General features: G+C 40.7%; 2 protein-coding genes across 6 annotated transcripts in view; both read right to left on the reverse strand.

Annotated features, from left to right (window-relative positions):
- fer1l6 (fer-1 like family member 6) overlaps positions 1-9885 on the reverse strand; it is a 32914-nt gene extending 23029 nt beyond the window's left edge. Inside the window, exons 1-14 of the mRNA XM_086052145.1 lie at positions 9819-9885; positions 7799-7884; positions 7123-7228; positions 6297-6351; positions 6057-6188; positions 5881-5943; positions 5712-5790; positions 3633-3789; positions 3333-3519; positions 2617-2718; positions 1193-1283; positions 1002-1116; positions 253-487; positions 55-163 (exon numbers count right to left, since the gene is read on the reverse strand). Coding sequence (XP_085908271.1) covers positions 55-163; positions 253-487; positions 1002-1116; positions 1193-1283; positions 2617-2718; positions 3333-3519; positions 3633-3789; positions 5712-5790; positions 5881-5943; positions 6057-6188; positions 6297-6351; positions 7123-7228; positions 7799-7884; positions 9819-9835 — 1534 coding nt within the window. The 5' untranslated portion in view covers positions 9836-9885. The remainder of the gene's footprint in view (positions 1-54; positions 164-252; positions 488-1001; positions 1117-1192; positions 1284-2616; positions 2719-3332; positions 3520-3632; positions 3790-5711; positions 5791-5880; positions 5944-6056; positions 6189-6296; positions 6352-7122; positions 7229-7798; positions 7885-9818) is intronic.
- Positions 9886-10414: 529 nt separating this feature from the next.
- On the reverse strand, positions 10415-22436 carry prkag3b (protein kinase, AMP-activated, gamma 3b non-catalytic subunit). Of its 5 annotated transcripts, XR_015089627.1 has the most exons (15): positions 22190-22436; positions 22061-22093; positions 19289-19352; positions 18934-19085; positions 18758-18839; positions 16145-16203; positions 15967-16012; positions 15809-15863; positions 15608-15734; positions 14580-14745; positions 14159-14196; positions 13839-13985; positions 12750-12843; positions 12279-12688; positions 11104-11250 (listed from the first exon to the last, which is right to left on the reverse strand). XR_015089627.1 is itself a non-coding variant. In XM_086052199.1 (13 exons), exons 1-13 carry the CDS (start codon positions 22205-22207, stop codon positions 11177-11179), a joined length of 1122 nt encoding a protein of 373 aa, XP_085908325.1. In that variant the 5' UTR covers positions 22208-22436; the 3' UTR covers positions 10415-11176. The 5 variants fall into 5 exon arrangements, 2 of the variants coding, with proteins under 2 accessions (XP_085908325.1, XP_085908326.1); XR_015089626.1 differs by lacking the exon at positions 22061-22093; XM_086052199.1 differs by lacking the exons at positions 12279-12688; positions 22061-22093 and having other exon boundaries at positions 10415-11250.
- Between the last annotated feature and the right edge of the window lie 1942 nt (positions 22437-24378).

Raw genomic sequence — 24378 nt, forward strand, 5'->3', positions numbered from 1 at the left:
CGGAATGTCCACCTGTGGTATATTCAATAATATAGGGCGTACTGCTTCACCTACCCAGCGAGAACTCAAAAGTGACAGGCTTGTCTCCGATCTTTCTGTCAATCATGGTAGCTTCAAACAAGGCCCCAAAGAGCAGGAAGTTCTCTCTGTTCTCAGTCGTCATCTAAAACATGTCCACACAACTTTAATCATCTGTTACCTCCTCTTAACAATACTTTTGTTTGAACTCCCTGTCAGGAATTGAGTTCTTACTGTAGCTGGACATTCCACAGGTAGAACCTCTGCAGCCGCTTTCCCTTTGTCGTCATCACCTGCACCTCCTGATGTCCCCCCGGCTACTCCTCCACCTGCTGGGGTCTTACTGTCCTTGCCTCCGGCCTTTACCGCCTTTGCATCCCTTACAGGTTTCACTATTCGGGCAAGTTTGGACTCTGTGCCCATCCCACCCGATAGGATCTCCACTGCCAGCTCTACAAAGACACGCCCACTGGAGGCAGGAATTCATATACTTGGTTGATTGTTTTTTTATTCTCCGAATTACCAATATTCTTAAAGTAGAAGTCAACCCAAACATATTTTTTTCCAGAATATGTTCTATGCAGGCCCACTAGTTGAAATACGGCATTCTGATTAATATTGCGTTTGTGGAATATAAGTTAAGCAGCAAAATGCACCCACTTTTGCACCCACACGCTCAGGGAGCGGCCATTTTGTCATTTCTGTCGATTGAAGATGATATCGAGGTTTCTCAGGCCTCAGATAACGACCAATCGCGGCTCACCTGTTTTCTGGAGCTGAGCCATTATTGCTCATTACCTGAGCAACTTCAAAGTCATCTTCAGTCGACAGAAGTGACAAAATGGCCGCCCTCTGAGCGAGCCAAAAAAAGGATTTCTCATTCCACAAACGCAATATTAATCAGAATGCCATGTTTAGACTAGTGGGCATGCATAGAATATATTCTGGAAAAAATGTTTGGGTTGACTTTGGCTTTAACAAACCGATAAGAGACCCCCTCTCCGATGCCCTCGTTAAGTTCGGCAGTGTCATCACCCAGAGAGTTTCTGACGGAGCCATACAAGTTTATCCAGGCGGGACCAAAAGTTGGCAAGAAACCTGTAGAAACATCAGGACTAGGTTTATATTTAGGCAAAAAGTTCCTACATCACTAAGCTCACATCCACTGCCTTACCTCTGTCGCCATCCTGCTCATTGGAGATGCGCCTCAGGTCAAAGTAATGAGTTCCTATGGCAACGTCACTCACACTTCCTTCATCCCAAACCTATGAGGAAACAAGTTTTGGATAAGAACATGTACAGTGGACGCTAGAACCTTTAACGGTTTGACTGTTCCCGAGTTACACAATTGTCAGTTGGTGTAACTTTTGAACCGAGTCTCTCAATCAAACATTAACTGAGTTCTTAAATCCTCAACTACTAATCTAAATTGCTCAAACATCAAACCTAAAATTTGGCCTAAAATTTAGAACCATCAAACTGACTCGCGCTACCGTTGAAAGAGTTGTTCAACTTTTGAACCATTCTTTCAGCCTATAATTTCTAACCACCAAACCTAGTTGCCCAACCACCAAACTGATTTACTTAATTGTTTAACCAGTCAACCTAAAATTCAGAACTGTCAAATAGAAATGCTAAACCACAGGTTGCTGAAACGAGTTGCTCAACCATTAAACCCATTTGCTGGACCATCCAACAGTTTTTCAACCAACTGTGAAACCAGATAAGCTGTATAACCCACTTGCTCATATGTCCAACAGAGTTGATCAACAATCGGGCCTACAATTTCAAACTGTTCAATCAAGTTGCCCAATCGCAAAATAGAGGTGTTCAAAAAAATTTTGCTAATGCGTTTGGAGCGGTGGGACGCGGAGCGAAGCACCGGAAATCCGCTTTGCTCACTCGGCGCGTGTAAACAAGTCAACTTTTTTGCCATTCCGTCTCGTGGCAGCCAATATTCATCCGACACAGCCACACAGCGTCCTGTTCACTCGGCGGCCTTTTTTTTTTAACAGTTCTTGAACTTTACCAAGACAGCAATATTGATAGCATTAGCATTGTGTGCAAAAAAGTTGACTTGTTTTATACGCGCCGAATGGAGCGAATGGGTGGATTGTTGTTGCTGCAAATCTGCTTGAGGCTGGCTATCAGCAGCTACTGTCCGGACTATGCGTCCCTGGCTAATTCCATTCAGTGCAAGTCATCAGAGTAAAGTAATTACAAAACATTTTTGTTGTTGTATTGTGCTATACTGTATATAGGTTGATGCATTCATGCAAGGTACACCAGCATATATGGTACATATAAAAATAATTCTCAATATACAGTATTTATAATTAATGTGTTTTGCATTTTTAGTGGGCGGTAGATCATTTTGATTCGGTCATGTCATAAGTAGCTCTCAGGCTGAAAAAGTGTGGGCACCCCTGGTCCGACCCAATCTCTGATGCACCGAACAGAGTTGCTTTGTTTCTAACCCAGTAGGTCATATGTCGAACCGAGGTGGTGAATTGTCAAGTGGAGTTGCTCAATTGTTCAACCGATTTACTCAAACAGGAAGCAAAAAACATATGGACTGAAAGGCAGGAGCTTTCACACCTGGATCTTCATCCTCTGACACAGCGGAGGAAACATCTCTGTGAAGACGATCTGCTCATTCCACACTGGATCAGCGTTGGACTTCTGTGTGGAAGTGCGACCCTTAAAGGTGAGACAAAGAAGATGGCGGGTTCTGTTATGTGTCATTTGAGTAGAGGACCATTTTTCAACAAAGGTATTCACACATCTGCACCAGGGATATAATAGTTTTGGATCATTAAATATAGTTTTTATTTTGTTTTTACTTTTTAAAAAAAAAAATTCAGTTAGTTTTAATTAGGTTTTAGAGGAGGTTCATTAGTTTTAATTGTTTAAAAAAAACATTTTAAGATGATTGGTTTTAGTTTTTTTTTTTTTATTAGCTTTAGTATTAGTTTTACTGTATATGTGGAGTATTTGTTGAGCGCAAGATAAACAAAAGGCCACAATACAAATTGTGTAAAAAGTAAACAACACTTCTCGAACAACTATTCAACCTTTCTTGTTCTTTCCTGAACAGTAATACAGAAAATAAACACTGAAAGGCCATGCATGAAATTAATTGATGAAGACAAAAACAAAGTACTTAGTAAGTAGTTTTATTTTCAGTTACTTTTTTTCATTTTTTTTTTTTTAAAGCATTCTCAATCTCAATTTTATTTCGTTAAATTGCTGTATTTCAATAGTTTTTGTTATCAGTAACGATCTGCACACAATTGATACGGTAGGCTACCCACCGTTTGTTTGAAGAAGCTAACAACCACGAAAGGGTCTATGAGTGCTGTGTTGTCTCCTATGAAAGCCTTGGTGACGTTGGCCATGATGCTGGAATTGTTGCGGGGAAGACCTTCCGCTCGATACACCCTCACAGAAAAACGAGCCCAGGGGCGTTCCGACGGGAATCCTTCTGGTATCAAGAGGTTCCTGGGAAAAGTATGTCGTCAAAAAGAACACAGCGTCATTTGCATTTAAAGAGATAACTGACATTTAGCCGCTCCAAAACAAACACAAATAAATAATAAAGCTTGTTTACATACTTTTCTATTTGCTCCTCTGCATCACTGGCTTTAATCCCGGGCTGCATGGCGTCCCCCTTTGCCGAAACACTAATGTCACACTTGACGTAACCTTTGCACCCTGTGCTAATGTCACCAGGGGCCGTCAGCATTGCCCACTTGTTGATGAATTGGTGACCTCAAATAGAAAAATAAAAAGGATGTAAAGGAAAGCACACAGTCATTATTAATTTTACACTGTGTGGAAAAGAGTAAGCAGACCTCAATCTTCCATTTTTACTTTTGAGAAGTGGAATGTATCCCAAAACATTTGTTCATATAATGTATAGCCATGTCAGGTACCCACGGGCTCAGTCCCTCCTGTGCGGAGTTTGCATGTTCGTTGCTTTCTACCACATTTCTTAATGTTCATAAATGAATATGCTCTAAATTGCCTATACATGTGAATATGTGTGTGTGAATATTAGTTTGTCAATATTTGTCTTGGTGACGAGTCCAGGGTGGACACCGTCTCTCGCCCAAAGTAGCTGGGATAGGCTCCATTTGGCAGAAAGGGCGCCAGGATTTTTTCTCTCCCGGGGCTAAAGCTGGGCTTGACCGATATGTGGGGGGCCGAGGAAAAAAAAACCTGACTATATTTTCATGGCTTCACTTACTTGAGAGGATCTCTCGATTTTAGTAAGACTGACACCACAAACATGTTCGTACGGGAGAGTTGAACAGCCAATGAGGAGTAAACATTTTTGACTGGCACACCCATTTGAACATATTTGTAAAGTACATTCAAACATACTGATAAAATATAGGTTAAATGGCAAAATCAGCATTTTTTTCCCATAATGCCACGTGTATTGACTTGCGCATGTACGTTTGAAAATTCAGAGCCTATAGCCCTATATCATGCGATGGCAATCTTATTTCTTATGAAATATGAGTTATTATAGGGGCTATTTTTTTAACCCGGAAATAAGAAGCCTGGCTCACTAAAACCTGCCTCTCCCTGTGTGGCTGTCTTGCCCCTTTCCTGATGTTCTTTTGTACCGGCCAAGGTTCACCAGGCAGTCCCCTGAGAAATGACGATCACAGTCAAACATCTACTGGGAGGTTCGTCACCTGGGAGGCCGGTCATAGTGCCTCTTTCTCAGACACACTTGTCAGGCGTCCCACCTGGAGGTGGTCTTAGTAAAATTCTAAAGAGCGAAGCTTCAGGCGGCGAGGCCAGCGCTTCAGCCGGTGACGTCGCTCGGAGCGTGCCTTCATCGGAAGTGCATGTGTGGGCAAGCGCACAAAAGGTGGACTTTAAAAAATAGATAATAAAAATTTCAGAGCTACGGCGCTCCAGCCGGGGAGGCCGGCCACCTTGGCAGAGGTGCCGGTACAATGCACAATGCTTGACATTCATGCCAACTACAAATAAGTCACGTACAATTATAAATGGAATTCCTCAGAGAAATGTTCTAGATCCATTCATTTTATATAATGGTGGAAATCCCGCTGACCTGATAAATGTGGTCATATTGTAAGCAATTATAAGTGGAATTCCCCAGGGAAGTGTTTTAGATCCATTCATTTTATATAAAGGTGGAAACCCAGCTGACCTGAAAAATCTGGTCAAATTGTCGGATCCTAATTTCAAAACATTCTGGTATTCTTGCCAGAGGTGTGAAACCTGTCAAAGCTGCTCAATATTTGAGTCCATATCCAACTGTCGTATGTGTACTGGCCAGGTGACAGAATTCCTCAGAAACGCAAAGACGAAAGGTAAAATAATAATCAAAGGAAAGGTATAATTAATTACGATAAAAGAAAAGTTTATCAAAGTGAACGAAAGTGAATTAATACCATTTTTGAAAAAATGATAAAAAAAAAAATCACAATTTCTTTTCAGATAGCATTGTGATACTGCAAAAATCACAACGGAGGAGAGTTAAGCTTATTATAATGAATAAAAAAAACATTTATCAAGTCATTGGTATGAAAACAGTTTTGGGGTAGTAATTCAAAATTTCCACAAATGTTGGATTGGATTATCAACATTTAAACCAGTTGTATTGATAATGTAACATAAGCAATAACAAGAAACATTGCTATAATGTCCACCTTGTTGTTTGTAGACTGTCCACACATCCAGCTTAAATGAGCCTATGCAGAAGCTCCTCAGCATCTTGGAGTGCATCACCTTTCAGATCGGAAGAGAAAACAACAATGAGGCGCTCAAGCGCCTGACAAAACGATCAACTATACTTTGACCTGACGCATTTGAACTCACCGTCAGCCTGATGACTTTGTCGAAGAAGATCTCTTTGTGGGAAAAGAAGTCAAACACAAAATACTGGGAGAATGAAAGGAGGGACGACTTAATTAGACTACTCACACTTAGTTGGAATGCTCATTGTTATTAATATGCAGTGTGATTTTGTCATTTAACTTTGTTCATTTTCCTACCTCATTGTAAAAGGGAGCGTTGGTACCCTCTTTGACTGTTGTCTGTTTCTTGTCGTCACCAATCTCAATCATCACGCTGGGGTCGATGTTCTCACCCACCAGCTGCTTGGCCTCCGTGATGTTAATAGCAATCTGCAGCCATAAAAATAAAACATACAATATATTCAACCACAATATTTCACGTCTCACTTAGTGTCCCTATACAGAACCCAAACACAGAAGTGTGTGTGTGTTGTTTACCTGGAAGCTCTGTGGTTTCTCTTCACTGTCCTGAATACGCGTGTTGAGTTTGGACCTGAACAAAGTCAGTGCAATAGAAGCACAATGGGCAGGAACAGGAATATTGAACAATTAGTGAAGCGTGCCATGTGATGTGATGCTGTGTAAAAAATAAATACAATATTAAAACAAAAATACATGAATCTGAATCTATAGTAGTATAATAAAATAGTAAAACAGCAACATTAACATGTTAAGCATTTATTATAAAAAGATCATTTGAAAATTAAACTAAAGTGAAAGCACAATATATACTGTACATGCAGTGACAGTGTAGTCATCAGGGTCAAACGAAACAACAATATCTCCACCATTTTTTTCACTACCTTTTATGCTTTGAATATAACCCTTTTTTTTTAAACATTGTTTCTATAGTTTCATAAGCAGCATCAACCCCACAACTCAATTTTTGGTGCATTTTGTGCACATAGTTCATTAGGTTCCACAGATAAATTGCCCAATCAAAGTCTTAAATATGTCTTTGGAGAAAACACTGGCCATTAAAATTATTGGTTTCAGTATACAATGGAAATATTGAGTTGATATGACCACTTCATACTTTCTGTTCATTCAATTAGCCATTTATCATGTGGATTTCTGTCAATAAAAAAAACCCCTTTTGTTCAATAATCTATTTCGCATATGTACAGGTTAATGACCACAGTTAAGTCAGTGATCACAATAAACTGAAAAATAATGAAAGAAAAAAAAAAGGAAGAGGTCAAGACCTAGACCCGTAAACTGTGTAAGTGTGACATCATCAAAGCAAATCACATGTGAGAAGAACCTTTTGGTGTTGGGCATGATTCTGGTTCTGATGGCCGAGAATCCATCCTCGTCGTTTTTTTCCTCCAGCAACTGAGATGCTTCAGAACTGACCTCCCCTTCACTGTCTATTCAAATAAAAAGGAAAATTATGTACAGGTTTAAAAATAAAAGTAGATGTGCGCATACATACACATACTGTAATTACACATACATAAACACACACATATTCACAAGTATGTACTGTATATTTTTCAGCCAGAAGTCGTGAAAACACCATATATGTGCGTATATACAGTGGGTACGAAAAGTATTCAGACCCCTTAAAATTTTGCACTTTATATACAGTACTGTATATACAGTATATACATATACATAAATACATATAGAAATATATACTCAGTTTTGTGTTCGTATTGTGTGCTTTTTACTGATTTTATTAATTCTGTTATTAATTTATTGTTTTGTCTTTGTTGTTCTTGTATGAATCATTTTTGCTCCATATACAGCACTTTGTATACAGCGGTGGTTGTTTCAAAGCGCTCTATAAATACAGTTGAGTTGAGAAATAAACAAAAGTGATACATCATGATCGTGACCATGTGACTGTTTGACAAAGGTTAGTCTGTCTCTCTCTCTCTCGCACGTGATTAATGTTATCACAGTTTTATTTGCATTAAGTGTGTGTGAGGTCTTACCCAGAGCCGCCTTGTTTGCCAGGACCAAGTCTGAGTGGGCCTTCTTCTTCTTCTTCCCTTTCAGGCCGAACATCAGCTTCGCCTTTCTGCTCACAGCAGAAGACAACAAATCACTCTTAGAACCATGTCTGTATACCGGCACAATCTAAAACAAATGTTGTATCAGAAATGCAACCTTACCGAGATCCAATCATATCATGTTATTAAAGACATTTAATTCACTGATAAAAAAAACAATAACAAAAAAACAAAAAAAACCAGCATGGACCAGAATGTTTTGGTTATGTTTTCGTGCACCAGCAAGATAAGCAGCAAAACAAAAGAGCCAAGATTGGAAGAGCCAAACCTTCGTTAACTGGACAACCCACTCTATGAACAGAGGCACAAAGTCACACCATAGGCCAGCCTGTTGCTGGGGCCCTGCCAGGAGCTGGTGACCAGCTGGAGTCTTGCTGGTGTCACCAGCAACCAGCAGGGCAACAACAACATGTTGTTTTGCTTTAGCTGCTGGTCTTGCTGGTTCACCAAAACACAATAAAACCATGCTGGTTTATGCAGTTTTTTTTCAGCAGGCGTAACACCTTTTTGTCAATTAAAAGCCAGCGTTATCTTCACTGTAAAGACCACGATTTACAGTAGCCCACTGTTCAATTCCCACCTGCAGGAGCAAGGATTTTTTTTTTAATTGATTAATCATGGATTATTGAATATTCAATTCCTATCTGAAGGATGAAGTTTTATGTTTACATATTAAATTGTAGAAAATAAGAACTTTCACCAGTCTCTGTTTCGCGTGTCCAGAAGATGTCGACCTGTCATCATAAAGGAATAAAAATAAATAGATATTGGTCCATTTAAATACAATCTTCTCTTTGGGGAAAAATATATATTGAAAAAATAAAACGATTTTGAAATTGCAAAAAATTGGGCCTATCTACCAAGTAGGTTTTATTTTCTTCAGTTTTTTTTTCTTTAGAGGGCAGGATAACACAAAATTGATTTGCATAGAAATTAACAGATGACCACTCATTGGCTACGCTGAAAAATTGGTGTATTGAATTTACTCAATTTTATTTTGTCAAGTGGATGCACACAATTGAATCAAATTGATTTTGATACATTTTTTAAGGAATGTATCCAGTTTTTATTTTTGTGTAACCACTTTATGAAATGAAATTGAGTAAATTCAACACACCATTTTTTTTTAATGTAAGAAAAAAATGTGGATAAAATTGGTTCACATTTGGATTTCTAAAATTTGAGGCAGCAATAAAACATTGTTTTAACCCTTAGACTCTGTAATGAGACCTCTTATTGACAAAATTGTAATTCTTTTTCTCTATGAGGATTATAATCCAAATTGGGATTGTTGAACCTTGGTGGAGGTCTGTGCTCTTCTGAGTTTCATTCTGGGTCTATTAGTACAAACTGTTAGAACAAATAACTGTATGCACAAAACAAAAAAGCTGTTCAAACGCACCCCCCAAAAAAAAAAAAAGCTGCTCACCGCCGTTGTGTTGCAGGACTCTCTGTAGTGTCCATCTTGTTCTACATTACACTAAAGAACCTTTATTCATTACTTTTGCTCACCACTGAATACAAAAATATAATGAAACTAGTTCTAGTGCAAACTGATCCGGACGGCGCCTCTCAATGCAAACAATTACAGAGATGGACATCCTTCCACCTTCGACGGCATTTGTTCTCTTCTCCAAATCTAAGACCTTCATGCTGATCTTTTATATTTACACATAGTGTGTTGGTCAAACCTCCTCCTCATGCCAAACAAAACATTTTGTGTTGTTAAATTGTGATTTTAACACATGGACCTGCCCACCTTCTCGCATGACTCGCATGGATCACACACAGCATAAATAAATATACATTAGTAGATACGCACACATTTACATATACATGTGTTTCTAGTGTGTCAGAAGTGCATCGCCAAGTGTAGACATTTGAATCCATAACGCAACAAATTCAAATGAGCACTCTGTTCGTTCATGAGCCAGACTCTTACCTGAGTGCAGGATCCATGGTCGCGGGTGCAGCTGGTGGGTGCTTGCAGTAAGCACGAGCAGCTGGATGGTGTCTTGATCATGTGGCTGACGCAATGTCAAAAGTTACATCACAACGAGACATTTACGAACAAACGAAAGTGCGGCTGAGTGAGTGATTGGTTCTTATGTTTGTCCAAAGGATGGAGCCAAGGCATGCCCGTGACTCCTTGATTAAGAGTGACAAAGTCGATTCTGTTTGTGACTGAATTGACTTGCTTATTCTTTAACATTTTTTTTTTGTACTATAGGACTGCTAATAAGGACAATAGCAGTATAAATGTAAAAGTATCATAGTTGTGTCACAATGTCTTTTGTGGATTAGTATCAGTATTTGCAATGATGCCGTGATTCTGACACTAAATGACCCTGTGTTATCCTTTTGAGGCCTCAAAAAACATTCCGCTTGAATACCAATGCAGGGAATTACGCGTGGGTGTAACCATGGGACCAGGATGTAAGAAACTGTCAGAGTTAACAAACCCTCCTCTTGTAAACAAAGCAGTCAGCCGAGCTCACGCTCATAGAGGACATCTGCCATGATAAAGCAAACAGAAGATGAGACCTTTTTCCTTTATTGTTATATGAATGCACAGACAAAATGTAACCTTAGTGGCTGACTAGCCTATATGGTGAAGGCCCTTGAGAGTCACTTGCGGGCTTGAAAAAATTCAGGGATTAAAAAAAAAATCTACCAATTCATACATTTAAAAAAATCAATTCAAGACATTGCAGGTGGAGAGAAAAAAAGCACAACATAGATGTGGCATGATGGCTGATGCTAATTTCACAACAGAGTCAAACGTTCACTTGTAAGGTTCAATACAAGACTTTCAATTAAAAACAAAAGGAGATTTGATCAACGTAAGACATCCAACACTTCTTAAGACTAATATTGCAGATAATGCTAAATCATATACAGCATTGCTGTATTGTTAGCATACATTATTGTGTGGAGAAAAAAAAAAGTGTTTTGCATGGCTATGGAGAAAGGTATTTAAGATTTTTTTGCACAGTAAAATTATGAGTGTAGGTGCTTCTAAATAAAACTGAAAAACTACTTTCAAAATGTGAACAATCTCAAGGCAAAATGTACAAAGCACAAAACATCACGACTATTTTGACGGTTGTTTGTTTCACACCATCTAATTCAGTCTGAAAGAGATGAACCATTTTCTGTCAAAGTCCACATCATTCAGACATGCTCCATTCCATACAATAAAGTGTCTCTATAAAGAGAAGTTGATTGAAGTCCCACAGTTGTCTTTTTCTTCACATTGAATCTCATTTTCCCAGGTGAATTTAACCTGGGTTTGGTTGGTCACACTTGTTCACAACCACTCTCCTCAGTCATCTCATTTTCCCCCCTCTTGAAAACACGACCACTCATAAAATCTGAAAGATAAAAATGTGAAAAGTCAAGAGCAATCATTCTGCAATACGCAAGAACAACTTGTGCATTTAACGAGACTTTAGATTTGTACGAAAATGACGTGCTGGACAACCAGCGTGCGTCGACTTGCAGCGGCACAGCCCACAAAGTGGAAAAAAGCAAGCACCCTGACAGACAATGCAGGGACATGCATTTTTGGCAGAAAGCTTAGGTCGAACTCGAAAGCTGACTACAGTTTGGAGGCTCCACAGTACACTGACAACCCCACAATACAAACTACGGTGGTACTTGACTTGCAAGTTTAGTTTGCTCTGTGACCATCGTATATAAAAACAGTTTGATTGGGCCGGTGTTGGCGTCTTCGCCATGCTCCTGGCGAGTGTTTTCACTCGCTGAACGGCTGAAAGTGCAGCGGAAACTGTGGCTATTCTTTTTTTCCACTTCACCGAAGCTGGTTCATAAGTAGGGCTTGACATTAAATCTTTAACTTTCACACCAAGAAAAGAGCAATATTATTACTTTGCATCAATTTTACCCTTGGGTGATAATAATCATTTGGCATAATCCTTTTTTTTTCTCAAAATCTCATATTTGAAAAAATTGATGTTGTTTTGTTATGTTTTCCTCGTGTCTCTTTTCATGTCTTGTCATGCTCATGAGGTTTTCTTTCCACTTGTTCTCATCACCCCGGTACCTTGTGTCAACCTATCAGCCGCCAGTATTTTTTGGTTATCCCATGTGCCTGGATTGTATTTTTTTTTTTTTTTTTTTTTTAAATAGATCCTCTTTCTGAGACTCCCGCACTCCTTGCCTCCCATGCTTCCCTGCACTTGGGTCCTCCAGCTTTTTGTCACCATCACCAGCCAAAACCTCAAATGTCAAGCACTGCTCGTACAAATCAAACTTTGGCTCAAAAGGCAAAGCAAAAACACAAAACAAAAAACAACAACATAATCAAGTGACAGCTCGTAAGTTGAAAAACTGAAAATAAATACAAGCTTATAGCATGGGCCTGCTCGCGGCTTCATACCTGCAAAGTGAGGAGCCGGGGAGCTGCCAACATTTTCTGCTGGAGTCATGAAGGTTTTTGCAAAAGCTGCAGAAGGGGGACTCTGCCTTTTGCAGAAGGTGGTGGACTGATTGCCTTTTTTTTAATTTTTTTTTTTTTTTTTTTTTTTAGCCAAAGGTGCACACAGTGCTGACGTAAACAGGCAGTTCAGGGTTGAGTAGCATCAAGGTAGCAGGCAGTCGTTGGACACTGGTTTAGATGTTTTTGTAGATAAACACAATGTTTTCTTGACTTTGGAGATGCTAATATTTGGGAATGGAAAAAGCGCTCGGAACATAAACCACTAGTGGAGAAGATGGCGCGTTGACCACGAGAAGCCAGTCGTGGCCTTTGTGGATGAGGAGTGGGCCTGCCACACATCCGGGGTGGGACTGAGAGAGAAAGCAAGGCACACGTATGGAGGTGGTGGTTAGGTGCACAGTGCGTCAATACCTGCTGGGCTGAGGACCAGGGCCTGGAGGAGGTCCGACAGTGAGACGATTCCTCTCACCACATCCTTGGCATCCACCAACACTAAACGATGCACCTAGCAAAGCCGCAACACAAATCAATGCCACATTACTACTTGATAGTAAACAACTTTGTCACTATATTTTGGTCAGCTGTGTGGCTTAGGGTTGTCATGATACCAACATTTTGACTTTGATATTATAACCGGCATAAAATACCTTGATACCGGTACCGAAACCGTACCTCGACAAAAATCAGCAAAAGTAGCAAAATCCAATCCGACAAAAGAACTTCAAATTTTAGAACAATTGTTATTAATTTAAAATATTAGGATATGCCTGATAAGAAAATAACACTATAAACAGTGTTAAACACTTGAACATTTGCACACATATGGGGAAGTAAGATAAATATATGAAGCTGTTTCTTTCTACACTTGATTATGTATATTTATAGACTACATGGAAATGAAACTATAAGAAAAAGAGTTAATCCACCCATTTAAGCCATCTCTGAGGGCGGCCATTTTGTCACTTCTGTCGACTGAAAATGACATCACAACTGCCCAGGGCTCAGGTAACGACCAATCACGGCTCAACTTCAGAAAACAGGTCAGCCGTTATTGGTCGTTACCGAAGCCCTGAGCAGTTGTGATGTCATTTTCAGTCGACAGAAGTGACAAAATGGCCGCCCTGTGAAATGGCTAAAAAGAGGTGAATTTTGCTGCTTAACTCATATTCCACAAACGCAATATTAATCAGAATGCTGTGTTTCAACCCTGCTGGGAACATATTATTGACAAAAAAAGGTGTTTGCGTTGATTTCCCCTTTAAGGATTTTTTTTTTTAAGTTGTACCTACCAGTCTGCATCAAAACAAAACAAGCTGAAAGTGCACAGTAGTATTTTGGCTGTCAAATTAGCCGGAAGTTTCACAAAGGGTAGGACATTTTGGCAAAGTAGGCTGTCAAATCAGCCTTTCGGTTTGGCAGAACACCGACTGTAGTAGTTTGCTGGCTAAATGTGCAGTCAGAGTGTAGTCGCAAAAAAGCAGGAAAAAAGAACTCTCTTACCTCAGCCTTTGCGATGCGGTCAATGATGGTCTCTAAGGTTTCATGAGGGTAACATTTAAGCACTCCTTCCATGCAGCAGGCTCGAGAGGCAACGGCCTCTGTCATGGTCATGTCCAAGTTGTTGTAGTTCTTCTGGGCTGCAAGATTCTTTCATACAGACCAAAGCGAAATTATAATGTGGCTTAAGCAAGTTGAACTTTTTCATCTATGTCTGCATGTGACAAGATGCAGTTACTAGTTTTGTGGCCCTAAATCCAAGTATATGAATTTGCAGTAACATTTTAGGAACTTCATGAACAGTATGAACTTGTGAAACTTACAATGACATCAAATCTGGAGTATAGCGCCACCACTTTACCTGAGAAAGAAGTAGAGAAGAAACGTTAACAGTATAGTAGCTCTCCCTAGTAGAGAAGTTGTTGAACTACACTTGCAAAAATTTCTCAATTATTACTAATTTCTCAAAATGGATGGAAATAACATTTTCGCAAAAGATGAGCTAAATATTTATGCTAATTAGTCAACCCAACCCACATTGTTCAAAATGTACAGAAGAAAAACCCCTTGGAGCTACAGTTGATGCTAGTTTTGCTGTAGCCTCCTTTACACGGCCTGGAAAAACAAGGATTGTTCCTCCTTCTTCATGTCGCTGTTAATTGCCAGATGTTATGTTATGACTCTGGTTCTGATGCTGCGGACCTCTGCGTGAAAGAGGCTCTTGTGGATCGGTGAACTAACTACCTTGCTCATTGACCACAGGCAGAGCGGACACTCGTCGCTCCACAAAGATGCTCAGAGCGTCGTAGACCGACGCCGATTCCTGCACTGTTGCGATCTGCTTAAAGGTACCGATAGCCAGTTGACCGATCTGTTTTTGCAGGAACCACGGCTTTGGAATCATAGAACCCTGGTGAAGGAGACATATTAAATAAAAATAGACAATCACAATAAAGGTGACACACAGTGGGATTAATCGCTGCTTCGAATAGCAAAAATCAGTGAGTAATTCACCCGAAAAATGTTTTACAGTTGCCTATAAATGCCACAAGATGGTGGCAAAGCACTAATTTCCTATTAAACAAGGCTATGGCCTGACCAAATGATACTCTTCCCCTGAATTACACATTATACAGGGTGTCCCAAAAGTCATTATACAATTTCCTTAAAAAAAAGAAAAGTTTCAGACAAATGTGAGGCCATCATCTGATATCTTCAGCTTTTACATTTTTGTAAACATCATTCCTTGCCCATGGTTGGCTAAAGTTCAAAGGGTTCAAGTGGAATATTACAATGTTCAGCAAGTTGACGTCGGGACAGGTAAAGCTTTATGACTCTCTGAAGAGTCGTTTGAATCGAGCTTTAGCCACTGAACCGCAACTGGGACAGAAAACCCTCTTGCTTGTGTCACTTTATTCAACGCAGCTCCTATGTAACTTGGCGAGCCATGGGAAAGGGAATGAAATGCTGACATTTCATTGACATTTCGGCAAGGCCGAAGATTTCAGCTGTTCATGTCTGTCCAAATGATACCGGACACAATTTTTGGGGGTAAAAAGGACATTTATAGGGACTTTTCGGACATCCTATAGTTTCTTTATGCCAGGATGCCACAAGCTGGCACCGAAGCAATATTTTGTACTGTATATTAGACAGGGCTTTGGCCAGAGCACAAAAACACTGAATATTCGGGTCCAGTGGATAACTGAAGACGAAAAAAAAATTGTGCAAACCACAAACTTGTGAGCGAACATTAGAATCGTTTTACTTACGAAAATGTGGAGGAACTTGAGGATGCGCTTGTGTGTCAGGATATGCAGGACATTCCCAGATGCCGGGTCGATGACGGGAAGTCGGTGGATCTTGTTCTTTAACAGGGAGTAGATGGCATCAAACAGACTAGGGGGAGGATAATATGGTCTTTCAACAAATGTACATAACTTTTTTACGATTTCAAAAAAGGGGGCATTGACCTGGCCTCGGGCGTGATGCTGATGAGCCTGTTGGTGGAGTACTGCAGATAGATTTCTGCCGAGAGGGGAGGCAAGTTCAGAACACAACTTGAACTTGAAATTCGAGGACAAGTACTGCTTGTGCGCTATTATTACACTTCTGTGTCATGTATACGTGCCTCGCCACGTCTCTATCTTGTGCTCCTCCAACTCGTAGATCTGAACCTGTAGTCAACACAAATATCCATCAATGGCTCCCTGCTTTATAGGACATGGCCTCCAACACGGTAAAAAGGCATGGCAAAATGGACAGCTGAACATTTATTTGATACAAAAAGGAAACATCACTTGGCTCACCAGAGGAGATTTGTAATAACGATGGAGAATGTTGATGAAGTCTGTGATGGTCAGCATTCCTGCATGCAAACATCAGTTGTAAATGTTACGTTCTGAATGATGGTCCACAAGAGAATTCACTATTCTCAGAGGTGGGCATTTTACTACATTTTGCTGGTCCGTCATTTGTCATCTGTCAGCGGGCAAGGTACTCGTCTGTCATTGGTCAGTCCTTTATTTATCGTGACGAACTGAATTGTAATCGTCAGTCAGTCCGTCATTTAAGTCCCTCAGTTGGTCCGTCAATCGGTCCCCAAAAAAACATCAGAAAAACGTGTGTCCACCATGACGGACTAATGTCACTCATCGATTGGCAGCAAAACGGGCGTCCGTCAATCTCACGGAATGCTCAACTCTGACTATTCTATGTCACTCACAAGTTGTTGTTGAAGGGGTGCAAGGGATCTTCTATTTCAGACACTTTCGACATGTATTTCTGGGTTACAAACTGCGTGCAGATTCAAAGAACTTTGTTGTCAAAAAGGTCAAATTTTCACTACCAAACTATGTATTTTTTGCTCAGGAATATCAAATTGTCATTTTCACTATCAATCAATTTTGGAAAAATCTATAAATAATGAATTTCACCTGAAACGCCCCTTTTTCCATCAGTAAAATCGATATGGCCCCCAATGTCTTGGTGTGACATCAGCAAAGGAAGTGGCGACAATTAGTACTTCTAAAACGTAACATCAGTCGCTTATAATGTCTGGAAACTGCGATCAATCGTCATCAACATTTTTGTGGACATCTATTCCTATTCCCCCTTCAACCTCAAAAAATATCACAATAAGCTTCTCCATATACTCACTTATGAGAATGAGGAAAGTGACTTCATTTATTAGTGCTTCTCTGTTCTCATTGTGGACTTAACCAGAGCTGGGCATTTTACCCAAAAATTGCGGTCCGTTTATCGCCTTCCACCTACAGTCCTTGGCTACGGTATCCTTCCGCTGTCCATTTATCCGCCATTTTTTCCGGCCAGACCAAATAGTAATTGCCTATGGGCCCGTCCGACTATTATTTTAAACTTCCGTTAGCATTTACAACTACCAACTTCGGCAAACTACCACTTCTTCGCTGAAATGTCCACTGCACACGCACGTTGGTTCCTCTCCTTGTGCAAACGGGAGCTCGACAAAAGTGTGCAAGTACACTTTTTGGGAAAAATAGTGGAATAACATTCCATTGTGCACCTTGTTTGCTGTTTCTGGTTGACCAGTTGCAAATTTTTGCAGTGCATTATGGCATCTTGTGTCCTCTTCTCTGTCCAATGTGAGTGTATTGACCAGCTGTAAATTAAACACGTTATGTCTCCTTGGACCCAATATGGACATACCCATGTGTTGCCAGAAAATAGAAGTATATCAATATAGAGGTGTATTTTTCAACTCATGCATTTTTCTAGAGGTTGTGGGTTCGATCCCGGCACCGGCCTCCCTGTGTGGAGTTTGCATGTTCTCCCCGTGCCTGTGTGGGTTTTCTCCTGGTGCTCCAGTTTCCTCCTACATTCCCAAACATGCATGGTAAATTGATTGGACACTCTAAATTGCCCCTAGGTGTGATTGTGAGTGCGGATGTTTGTTTGTCTCTGTGTGCCCTGCGATTGGCTGGCAACCAATTCAGGGTGTCCCCCGCCTACTGCCCGAAGACAGCTGGGATAGGCTCCAGCACTCCCCGCGACCCTTGTGAGGACAAGTGGTATGGATAGCGGATGAATGGATGGAGGCATTTTTCCAAACTAAACTAACTAATTACGACCAATTAAGCCACACATGTAAAATTACTAGTGAAGCCTTCCTTTAACATCGCTAAATGTCCGAAAACAACGATCAATTGTCAACAAAATTCATACGCACATCTCAACTCATGCCCACTTAAACCTCTGAAAATAAACATGATTACCCCAATGTTGCCCAGTCTCTTAAATCAAGTTTCCACATACACATAGGTGCAACTTTCAATTAAAAAAAAAAAAAAGAATTTGTCATCAAAACTTAAACAGCAGTTTACATTTGAATATCCCTCCAGAGCACATTGTTATATTGACAACATGACTAAGCAAATGTAGGCTACTAATGATTTTGAGAAAGAAAATGGCTTTTGCAATGGAACCATAATATTTTGCTATTTGTACAAATTGTTTCGAGAACTGAATTGACTATTTTTTTCCAAATTTCAATTCTGATTTGAGAAATGTACCAAAGCGGCTGAGAAAAATTGTAAAATTTGCTTGATGATTGAAAACATTTAAGTGTGATGAATATGGAAAAAAATCAGAAATCAGGAAGGGGGGAAATACTTTTTCAGGGCACTGTATATAAAACACACCCACGCACACACACACACACACATTGAACAACTAAGCACACAGCCTGCTAATCAGTGGCTTGGTACTGTACACTTGCTGGAAGTGGCTGGCAAGTGTACCTAATGTTGTGGCCAGTGTGTGTGTGCATCCCTTCTGAAAGTTGAGGAGCTGAACTTGTGAGTCAGCAGTGAGTGGAACACTTGTAAGCAGGTAAGAGAGAGAGAAAAAGGTGTAAATAAATAAACACAAAACACATGGCTCACCGACAAAACATTTGCGCTTATTGTCCCACAGAGGTGCTGCTCGTACACCGTTAGCCACCAGAGCAAAGAAAGCCTTCTTCACCTTCACACAAATGCACACAAATGACAATTAAACATTTTTTTTCACTCAATGAAGTTACAAATGCATGACATCAGGCTGCGCTCGTATGCACTACCTCCAGTGCGGTGTCAAAGATGACCAGTTTAGAACTGGTGGGAATGGCATCATAGCAGCTGTGGTTCTTCATGAAGTTCATGTAAATAAAGGCATCTCGCTCTGGGCCTGCAGGGGGCGCCGTGGAATCCATCCATGTTGGCGAACAACTACCTGTCAGAGGACACACGCTCTATTAACCATTTCATGATGTGTGTAAAAAACAGGCGCCAGGATACGTCGCATTGGCCAACTGACATAGAAGGGGTTGTTTACCATCAAAGAAAGGTGTCGTTTGCCACTCGGAAGTACAGTACATGTGACTTAATTCACAATGAGAAGGCCAATGACTAATCATTATTGGGACACTTCATTACCTGTGTTTGCCATGAATACATCAGCAGCCATGTCCTCTTCCAACTCCATCTCAAATAACGGCACCTGGAAAAGAAGAATATTAGACAAAACGTTAGGTACATTTGCACAATCTAACGTGACACCAAATAAAAGCATTGTAGTTTGGCTAGCTCATTACAAGCAACATTAAAGTCAACGCAAACATGTTTTTTTTCAAGAATATGTTCTATGCAAGAACACTAGTTGAAACAGGGCATTCTGATAAATATTGCGTGTGTGGAGTAAGTGTTAATCCACTCGTTTTTAGCCACCTCCGGGGGCGGCCATTTTGTCTTCTGTTGACTGAAAATGACATCGCAACTGCTCAAAACGACCAATCACGGCTCAGATTCAGAAAACAGGTCAGCCGCGACTGGTCGTTGTGAGCAGTTGTGATGTCATTTTCAGTCGACAGAAGACAAAATGGCCGCCCCCGGTGATGGCTAAAAACGAGTGCATTTTGCTGCTTAATTTATATTCCACAAACGCAAAATTAACCAGAATGCCGTGTTTCAAGTAGTGGGCCTGCTGGGAACATATTCTTGATGTTTGGGTTGACTTCCACTTTCTGTCACCATGAACTTAATAAGAATGAGGGGCATGAGTTTTCCTGAGTCATATTCTCATCAAATTTCAGCCGAGTGATTTAAAAGCTGTGCCTTGTCTCATGTTTAACTGTCTCTGGCACGGTCTTGAGTGCTGTCTGACACCCTCCCATGGCTTTAAGTGTATTATCAGGGCTTGACATGACCCGGGCCAACCGTGTCAAATGGCACACCTGGCAGAAGAACAGATGTATCGATGTGAGAACATTTTTTGAGATAGCAACTTCTCAGCTATATAGGCGCAAGCCGCGCAACCTAGTAATGACGCTTCATGAACACAGGACACGCCAGAGGAGCACGGCCCCTCCTGGGAGATGAGCCCAGAAGTGTAGGATAGCTGAGGCTCTGCCTTCTCTTCAAGAGCTTCTGAGAATCAAAAATAGATATGAACTCTTGTGTGCTAGTAGATTGATAAGGCACTATAAACTTTATAAGACAATGGAGCCACAGCTCGGTATATAGGACTTTAAATTCTCTTCTGAGAAATGGTCAACTTAGTCTTCTAGAGGCAGTATTTGAGCAGCACCAGTTTTGGAGTGGACCATTCACCTCCTAGCCTTAATGCCTACGTCCTGGTGAGAGTTGATGATTTGTAATTTGTTTTGTTTTAACAAGCATGAACAAAATATGTTGGTTTAAGTCAGTGATTCCCAAACTGGGTGGTACGCTGGAATGACATTAAAGAGGTCAACCTAAAAAAGTTCTTTACAATAATATGTTGTATGTGTCCCCACTAGCCTAAACATGACATTCTGATTACAATTGCGTTTGTGGAATATAAGTTAAAGAAGCAAAATCCACCCGTTTTCATCCATTTTGTCACTTGTTGTTGACTGAAAATGACATCACAGTTGCTCAGCGCCCAGGTAAAAACAAGGATGGGCATCCTGTCCCTGACGTTTTTTTTAAAGGACGGATTAAGCAAGGACGGAAATGGGTTTTCGTCCGTCCCTGTAATCGTCCCTAAATGCGTCAAGTACCGACTGACGTGTTGTGTTGGGTTCTTTTAAAAAGAAAGACCACTGTTCTCTTCTGCAATACCACGGAAATGCCTTTTCTGTTTTATGTGCGTTACCTGCAGTAACATTGTACTCCCAGACATAGTCTGCCCTCTAGTGGCTCAACACATGTAATAGCATGGATTGCGCCACAGGACAACCATTTCACTGACAAGGAATAACAATTAGTTCATATCTTATGCATGCGAAGTATGTCCTAATTGTCTGGGACATCTCGAGAGCATAAAAAGAGCACCGCCGTACACCTAAAGCTACGACCTGGCAGAGGAAGTCTTTCGTTTTCCTCTCAAATAACACTGCATTGTTTTGCAATTGGGCGGCACGGCGGTCTACTGGTTAGCACGTCCGCCTCACAATGGAGAGGTCGTGGTTTCGAATCCGGCCCCGGCCTTCCTGTGTGGAGTTTGCATGTTCTCCCCTTGCCTGCGTGGGTTTTTCCTTCCACATTCCAAAAACATGCACGGTAGGTTGATTGGACACTCTAAATTGCCCCTAAGTGTGGTTGTGAGTGCAAATGTTTGTTTGTCTCTGTGCGCCCTGCGATTGGCTGGCAACCAATTCGGGGTGTCAACCGCCTACTGTCCATTGACAGCTGGGATGGGCTCCAGCACTCTTGTGAGGATAAGCGGTATAGATACCGGATGGATGTTTTGCAATAATTATTTTATTGCAAACTAATGCCATAAAAACTGAAAACTTATTGTGTTATAACGCAAACGTTTTGCAATAAAATGCAACAGTATTGCTTTATAACGCAATCTTAAATATTCTTGTGACGTCCCGATGGTAGTTGAGTTGGCAGCTAAATGCTATCTTGGGTGACACTTAAACAGTTGTAAACAAGTCAGTCCACTCAAGATACTCCCAGCTGGTAAATGGATGTGAATCGGAAATTAGCCATATAATGATCTTTAAATAATGAAACCTCTGCCATTAGCATTAGCATCTTTCCCACGGCGTCATGCACGGATGGGTTTTTTGTCAGAATCATTTTATTATTCGGCTGTTTGTTAATTTTGTGCACTGAAGTCTTAGATCCACATAAATCAGTAGGCTAAACCAGATACAGAAAACTGCAAAAAGCTTTGTTGTTTCAATTTATTTTTGGGAGCCCTTCCATGTCACTTACCCGGCTGGCTCCCACAACATGTTACTTGTCATCCTCAACAGGTTGGCATGTCAGGGAAAAAAGTTTAACAACCACTCTTCTTAGGTATAAAAGTAGCAAAAACGGACTAATTGTTGACAGCAGTCCTACCTCGGCATGAGGCTCCATGATTGGGGAAGTGGTGGCACAGACTCCCTCGGCATCAAAACACAAAGCTAGACATCCTCTATTCCGCCGCCCGATATCTGGAAGGTTCCGCGCCCATGTTGTCGAGGAGGATGAGACGTGGTGAGCTAGTGGAGCAGTATACAGCACGATACAACCAGCTGGGCCTGAAAGTCTGGGAAAAGTTGAGTTCTAAATGTGGACTGAGTGGTGGGAGGCCTGTGGCATTCACTGCAAGACAGCCAGAGAGGGGAGGCGAGGAGAGGTGGGTGAAAACATGCAACAGCCAAGAGTCAGGAAGGGAGGGAGATCCGGTAGCTAAAAACAGTCAGGGTATACACATTAGGACCACTTACAAAATCGGATGTGATCCAGGACAGAAGCTGTCATGTTTGTCTTTGAAGGGATTATGTTTCAGTGAACCCTTTCACTGTAACACTATTCCTTCAGCTGCTTGAATGCAAGTCAGGGTGAAAAATTCCCCCAAACCCTATCAGTATAAGCGCAGAAACATGTACAACACATCGTTCCGGCGATAAGTATTTTATTAAAAGGTAGATTTCAAGGCAGCACCTTTAGTTGAGCAATTAGCGTTAAAGCGGAAGTCAACCCAAACATATTTTTCAAGAATATGTTCCCAGCAGGCCCACTAGTTGACGGCAATAAACACGGCATTCTGATTAATTTTGCGTTTGTGGAATATAAATTAAGCAGCAAAATGCACTCGTTTTTAGCCATCTCCGGGGCCATTTTGTCTTCCGTCAACTGAAAATGACATAAAAACTGCTCACAACGACCAATCACGGCTGACCTGTTTTCTGAATCTGAGCCGTGATTGGTCGTTGTGAGCAGTTGTGATGTCATTTTCAAGTCGACAGAAGACAAAATGGCCGCCCCCGGAGATGGCTAAAAACGAGTAGATTAACACTTATTCCACAAACGCAATGTTTATCAGAATGCCCTGTTTCAACTAGTGGGTTTGCATAGAACATATTCTTGAAACATTTTTTTTTTTGCGTTGACTGCCCTTTAAGGTTAAGGTTGTTGGTCCACACATCTACAAATGCAACCATGAAAATGTGTGGTGCATTATGAAGCGCAAAATACAACAACAGAGACCCTGGACTGTTGAGCAACTCAAGTTGTACATCAAGTAAGAAAGGTAAAGAATTCCACCTGGATATCAAAAATTAGTGTCCTCAGTTCCCAAACGCTTATTCAGTATTGTTAAAAGGAAAGGTGATTATTTAAAAGTTTAACTTTCACAAAAGATATATTAAGACCATTCCGACTTTATATACAAGTCCTATAGCAAGGATCAAGGTGAATACAAGTCCTATAGCAAGGATCAAGGTGAATGTATAGTTTGTTTGTCTTGTCATTAAACTTAAGAGAGGTTGTAGACAGGGATGTTCAGTAAGCCCCCTGCAATCTTTCTAAGACAAATGGATAAAACAAAATGACATTATCAAAGGTGTCGATACGGCAGGGATGTAGAAGAAGATCGCAATGTTTGCAGACGATATTTTGATTGATCTGGAGAATCCTAATTCATGTTTGACCATATTCTTTTGAAGAATTTGCTAAACTGTCGGGGTATACGGTTAATGTGAAAAAAAAACCCCACCAAGTCATGAAGTTTAAAGCAACACTGTCATATGTCAGTTTTTGTTGAATATGTCGGCGCAATGTGGACAAAAGTGGTAGTGTTTTGCCAAAAATCAACCACATTTCCCATGCGTGCCAGCGCGTAGTGTCGTGAAATCCTGAGCCGTCCTTGTAGTGAAAGGAGGAAGTGAGTATGCCGTAAAGCAATTCAGGACATTTGTATTTTTTTGTGTGCCAGGGTTGATCCCATCCTGCTCAAAGTTGCTTTGTGCCAGTAAAAACGATACAGACCCCTCAGGGCATGACGTCCCATTCAACTAGTGTACTTGTAAGTCAATGTTTCATCAGAAGAGTTGGGAAAAAAAATTATTACGGTTGATTTCTTGCCCAGTGCTGCTTTAACTATAATCGAGACCAATACATAAAACAGAGATACAATATTGATTGGAGTATGAAATCTATGAAGTACTTGGGTATTCATTTACCAAAAAAACTTGGAAAACTAAAGTCAACAACTTATGATTTAATAATTTCCAAGATAAAAACTGACTTGGGTAAATGAAACA

The sequence above is a fragment of the Filicampus tigris genome, chromosome 14 (assembly GCF_054856515.1).
Source record: "Filicampus tigris isolate MCC_2025a chromosome 14, RoL_Ftig_1.0, whole genome shotgun sequence".
NCBI classification, from domain to species: domain Eukaryota; kingdom Metazoa; phylum Chordata; class Actinopteri; order Syngnathiformes; family Syngnathidae; genus Filicampus; species Filicampus tigris.

Coding starts and splice junctions, on each gene's coding strand:
- prkag3b (XM_086052199.1), bottom strand. Junction 18,840..18,933: donor TCTTTGACACCGCACTGGAG/GTAGTGCATACG, acceptor ATTTGTGTGAAG/GTGAAGAAGGCTTTCTTTGC. Junction 15,864..15,966: donor CAAGATAGAGACGTGGCGAG/GCACGTATACAT, acceptor CCCTCTCGGCAG/AAATCTATCTGCAGTACTCC.